The 6,009-nt window shown below is 43.0% G+C and overlaps 1 protein-coding gene across 1 annotated transcript; it reads right to left on the reverse strand.

The window, feature by feature from the left end:
• Positions 1-791: 791 nt before the first annotated feature.
• LOC149167940 (uncharacterized) lies at positions 792-5,678 on the reverse strand. The gene is made up of 4 exons (XM_089430639.1): positions 5,498-5,678; positions 2,808-4,094; positions 1,140-2,649; positions 792-957 (listed from the first exon to the last, which is right to left on the reverse strand). Exons 1-4 carry the CDS (start codon positions 5,676-5,678, stop codon positions 792-794), a joined length of 3,144 nt encoding a protein of 1,047 aa, XP_089286765.1.
• Between the last annotated feature and the right edge of the window lie 331 nt (positions 5,679-6,009).

Consider the following 6,009-nt stretch of genomic DNA (forward strand, 5'->3'; position numbering starts at 1 on the left):
ATGAGAAAATACCTAACATGAAGAGTAAGAAGTGTGTACCCATGATGAGTTATCTATTTGGATTAGATGAGACGATCTTCCTGAGAGATAATGTTGATAACTTAAACAAGGATAACCTAAGTGCTTACATGTCGTTGGGTATAGTGGTCCTAGAATGGCTAAGCAACATATGTAAAGTGAAATAAGAACCTTAGGTATCAACATAGCCACTGATCAAACGAGAAAATTACCTAGTACCCATTTTTTTGAGGTAGCAAAAAGTCACTTGATTTTGAAAAGTGGTGATTCAAAATACACCTTTTTTAAGCATATTTTTGGCACTTTAAACTTTCTTATGTATCAAGCATGAACATTTTTTTAAATGTTAGTGATTTTCATGCTGATTTTGAAAAGTGTTGATGCAACATCAACACATTTTTTAGAGGGCTTATTTTTGACGCTTTAAATTTTTTTTTTTAGACTGTAACGGGTATAGATGTTATTGAGTAGCAAAATAGCTGCCGCGTACTGAATCATTACATCAAAGAGGGAATTCACTCTTTCCACAGTTTTCGAGCCTCAACAAGTCTAAGAGCCTGGTTAATTTTACAATGTTGAAATGGAATTTGAGAATGGATCAGTCCAATAAACTTTTCACTGCCAAAACGACGACGCTTCTATTCAGCTGACCGGAGTCCACCTGATGCTTGCCCAGCTGATGGCTTGTCGGTCCAGAATGAGACCTAGATCCAAACCTTAGAATCAACTCGAACCTCTCTGCTGTTTTGCGATCAATCCTTTACCACCGCTGGCTACCGTTCTTTGAGCCCAACCGTCCAGTTGGATAGCAGCTCGTAAGAATATGATTTTATTGCCTTTCTCAGTGACAGAAGGCCCTCCTCGTCTTCTTTGTCGAAACCCGCCACTGCTGAGGATGCTTCTGAATAGAATAGTTTAGCTGGATCCTGAAGCACGCTTCTTTGGAGACAGAATCCCTTCCAATCAGAGATTAAGGGATGATGCATATCGACTCATCAGAGTTGACTAGCAGTGATCTTCTGCTATGGGTAGAGCCCAGATTGGCTTCTAGGTCAGCTTGACTGTTCAAGTGTCTCAGAATATGAAAAAAGGATATTTTCCGGAATTGGGGCAGAGTTAACCTGATTTTCTTGAATATGGAGACTAATTGAATTTGCAAAGGAGTTGAATTGAGGTTCAATGCTTGGATAATCAGCCTGGAGTTTCCAAAGACCGACAAAGTCAACAGTTTCCTTTTGATAGCTAGATTGAGCCCTTGCCACAGAGCTAGAGCTTCAGCTCTATTATTAGATTCGATGCCCAGCCCCCAGTGGAACCGAAGTTCAGTTGAACCATCCGGATTCAGAAGAACCCCACCCCCACCTGCAGCTCCAGGGTTGCCTTTAGAGGCCCCGTCGAAGAAAAGGCAATGTTCCCCCAAAGAAGATCGCCATTTGATAAACTCCTGTTCTTCCAGGCGAATTTCCCAGTTAGCTTGGGAGATAGCAGGAGGTATGGGCTTGGGATCATAGTTTGGAACAAGTTCTTTGAGCCAAATCTCTTCCTCACTGTCCAGAGCTGCTTCATTCCTTAAACCATGTTTGGTGTCCAAAGTCTCTCCCAGTAATGCTTGGATTTTAATAATAATTTTGCCAGGATTGCATTTTTCATCCCTGAACAACCTATTGTTCCTCTCCAACCACAGCTTCCAGCAGGTGAATTTAGGAATCCATATCCAGGCTGTTTTGAGGAGGCATTTTTTTGTAAGATTGAACGGGGACAATTTGGCCCAATTGTGAAGCAGGAAAGGAATGTTACCAGGAAGCTCCACAGCCCCTGATCTCAGGACCCCCCTCCAGACCTCACGGGCAAAGGGGCAAAGTAACATCAGGTGGTTAGCCGACTCTTCCTCTGACAAACACAAAGGGCATATGGAAGGCCCTTCCATTCCATGTTTTCTCAAATTATCTCTGGTAAGAATGCTGTTATGAGCTAACGTCCAGCAGAAGAAGTCAATTTTGGGAAGCGAAGGAAAGGCCCAAATAAATCTCCATTGAGTAGGATCAGGAGGGACATTAGTAGTAGATGTTATACTTTTGTATCCTTCAGAAACTGTGTAACTGCCAGAGATGGAGCCCCACCCTCTTTTGTCTTTAACTGTTGCTTTGATTGGAGATTTTCCTTGAAGTTTATCTAAGAGAAGCGAAGCTTCAATCTGCAGCCTTTGGGGAATCTCTCCCAAGTACCAGCTATCCCACCGTCTTCCATTATCATTTGTCCAATTTGAAATGTCCCACAGGGTGTTCAGGTTGTTGGATTGTAGCCAGTTTTTAATGTTTGTCAGTCCTTCAACATGATTCAGAGGTTGCTCACCAAGGATTGGATCATCCCAGATTCTGATTTTTTTCCCATTACCTGGTATCCAGTAAAGGTTGTGACTGAAATGTTCCATAGCAGTAAGACAGAGTTTGAAAATCGGAGAACCTTTAATGATTTTTGGAGGCTGGTCCAAACACCTCAGCCGTTGTCCTTTGAAGTATTTCTTCCACAACACTCTCTTACTCCAGCTCGCCTTTCCAGCAACAATATTCCATAGAATTTTGGTGCCCAGGGAGAGATTCTGGGCACCCAGATCTCTTAATTGAAGACCTCCTTCCAGCATTGGTTTTTTAATAGTGTCCCATTTAACTAAATGGAGTCTTTTTTCATTATTTTCCCCCCTTCCCATAGGAATCTTCTCAGCAGACTGTCCATTTTACTGATGAAGGTTTTGGGAGCAAGCAGAATGGAATGTTGATAAAGAGGCATACTTGTGAGAACGGATTTCATCAGGACAACCTTCCCCGCATTGTTCAGCCAAGTGGCTCCCCAAGCTTGAATTCTTAATTTTAGTTTGTCAAGCAGGGGCATCCAATGAGCAACTTTGGGAGTGGATTTGAAGATTGGTATCCCCAGATATTTTAGGAACTCCCAGGTCTGAATTCCTTTCATCTCTAAGAGCCTAGCAATATCAGCCAATTCCTTGACCGAGCAGTTACAGCCATAGATAGTGCTTTTTCGATAGTTTATCTTACTACCTGAGACCTCCTTGTAGATTTCCAACTCCTTCTTAAAGGATCTTGCATAATTTATGCTCGCTCCTCCAAGAAACAGAGTATCATCGGCAAATTGGGCATGGTTAATGTCTTTAACATTGGAAGCCATTCTGAGTCTTGACAAAGTCTGGATTTGTTGACAACTATCAAGTTGGAAGCTTAACACAGAGGCTTGAATAACGTAGAGGAGCGGGGACAGCGGGCAACCTTGTCTTAAGCCCCTTGATGCGTTGAAGAACTTTGTTGAGCGGCCATTAACCAGCAGCGCAATCCATGGGGAGCCGATGCAGGCTTTCACCCAATTTATGAAGGTTATAGAGAAGCCCAATTTATTCATAACAGAATAGAGGAAATCATGTTTCACCTTGTCAAAGGCATTTGCTAGATCAAGCTTTATCACCATTCCTTTCTCTTTTCGATGGCAACTTGAATGAACTGCTTCTTGCACCAGCACAATATTGTCCAAAAATTTTCTCCCCTTGATGAAACCTCCTTGATTTTCCGGAATGATATCTGGCAAAAAATTCTTGAGACGGTTGGCTATTGCTTTGATGATCAGTTTATAGCTGGTGTTACACAGTGAAATGGGCCGATATCTACCAAAATCCGCAGCTCCTTTCTCTTTTGGGATCAGGGCCAAGAAGGCCGAGTTGGTGCTGCCTCCGATCTTGGAACAAGATTGAGATTTCCTAAGCATTCTCAAAATATCTTTATTGATAGTAGACCAGCAAGTTTGAAAAAATCTGGCATTGAACCCATCAGGCCCGGGAGCTTTATCTGGCTCCATGCCGTCCAAAGCCTTCTTGAGCTCATCCATGCTGATCGAAGCCGTCAGCATAGCGTTAACAGATTCATGAACACGATGAGGGATTAGGTCAAAGGGGTAGGCTTGGAAGTCTAAAGGAGGGTTTTCAGGAGCCGTATAAAGCTCTTTGAAGAATGTGAAAGCAGCACTTTTGATGCCTTCAAAATCTTTGACCACTGTATCTTGGGATCGAATTTCTGAAATAGATTTAAATTGCTTGCAAGCTTCGGCTTGCTTGTGGAAGAAACTGGTATTCTTGTCGCCGGCTTGCAGCCATAAGTTTCTGGATTTTAGTCTCTAGTACTCCTCTTCTTCCCTACTGTCTCTATGGAGAGTTTTTTGTAGCTCAACTTCTCTTTGAATCATATTTTGAGATATAACAGACTTCTCCATTGCATATTGATGGGCAGCAAGGTTTTCTAAGGATTCTTTTCTCTTGGCAGTGGGTGTTTTCAGAGCTTTAGCCCACTCCTTGAGTCTTCTTTTAAGGCCCCTCAATTTTTCTTCCCACACACAGAAGGGAGATCCCAGGATATGCCGATTCCAAGCTTCACAAACCACTTCAGGGAAACCATCTTGTTGAATACACAAGGGACTGAATCTAAAAGGTATTGGGCCAAGGTTTCCATCAAGGGAGAGCTCGAGACTGATAGGTTTATGATCAAAAGTGCAATTTGGGAGGATTTTAGATGAGGCTGTTAGACCACATGAGAGGAAAGAGGATCGGACAAGTAATCTGTCCAAACAAGCAACTATGTGGTTGGGCCCTAATCTTTTGTTGGTCCAGGTATATTTTCCAACAGAAGGCTTGATATCCTCCAGATCCCAATCTAACATTATGCCTTCCACCCATTCTCTAGCTGGATCCCTTACTGGGGAACCCCCCTTTTTCTCATCAATGGTAAGAGTGACATTCAGATCACCTGCAATAATGATATTTCCTGGCTTGTACAATAAAAGAAAGGACTGAAGCGAGTCCCAACAAAATTTTTTCTCCACTAGAAGGACCGGAGCATAAATATTAAACATACTTACTTGTTGCCCAGAATCTTTGTGGAGGAGCTGGATGAAAATCCACTGAGAGCAGTTTTCTTCTTGAATCAATTCATATTTTGAGCTGTCCCAGAAGAAGGCAAGCCCACCAGAGGTTCCCCTAGCACTGACAGCGCTTACGGGACCTTTGTGCCAGAATGTTTTACTAGTTTGGAGGAGCGGATTATCCTCCATCTTTGTCTCCTGGATGAGAAGGATTTTAGGCGAATGTATCCTAACAATGTCTTTCAGGGCTTCTTCTTTTAGTCTGTTGCTTAACCCTCTGCAGTTCCAGGAGACGTATTTCATTATTTACTGCCTTGGGAGGTGGTGGCTCCTTTTGGAGCCCTGCTTTGCTTGCACCCGGATCTAGTGTTCAACATTCCTTTTAGAGTTTTCTGGGAGCCTTGAAGGACATATAGATAAGTTTTCTCCTCTCTCTGTTTCTTCTTGGATTTTCGACCCCTAGTCAATTTGATAGGAGTGATTTGTGATCCATCTGATTCGGTGTCTCTCTCTTCTGACTCTTCCCCTGAGTCAGAGGCTGGACTAATGTGCTCCTCATTACCTTCGGTTCCCCTTTGATCAACATCTGCTAGGGGATCCGGTGAGTTTTCTACGGTTTCTTTCAGTTTATTCGAATGGTCTTCAGTTTCTTCCTGATTCTCTGTTACATTCACCTTTTCAACTGAAGGGGGGCCTTCTTTTGTGATTGATTTGTTCTGAGAATTGGCCTGGGGGTTCCCCATTGTCCCAGATTTTGTCTGTTCAGTAGCCTTTGAGACTACCTTGCCCTTTTTTATCTCTTTCCATCCTTCTTCTTCCACCTTGTCCCTTGATGGGGCTTTAGGGCAATTTCGTTGGAAATGACCATGCTCATGACAGATTCTGCACTTGAAGGGCAGTTGCTCGTAGTCCAGTTTCTGGAAGTGGTGCCATTCTCCAACTGTGAGTTAAATGGCTTCCAGTAGACCAGCTTTCAAGTCAACTTCCACGCAGATTCTTGCGCAGGTGTATTGGCCCCTATTGTCAGCTTTGTCAATGAATCGACCCTGCCCGTTTCCAATCTTTTGAAGGGAT

This window comes from Pinus tabuliformis, chromosome 5_1 (genome assembly GCF_031772625.1).
Source record: "Pinus tabuliformis cultivar Carrire ecotype Pingquan chromosome 5_1, CPIR1, whole genome shotgun sequence".
Lineage (NCBI taxonomy): Eukaryota > Viridiplantae > Streptophyta > Pinopsida > Pinales > Pinaceae > Pinus > Pinus tabuliformis.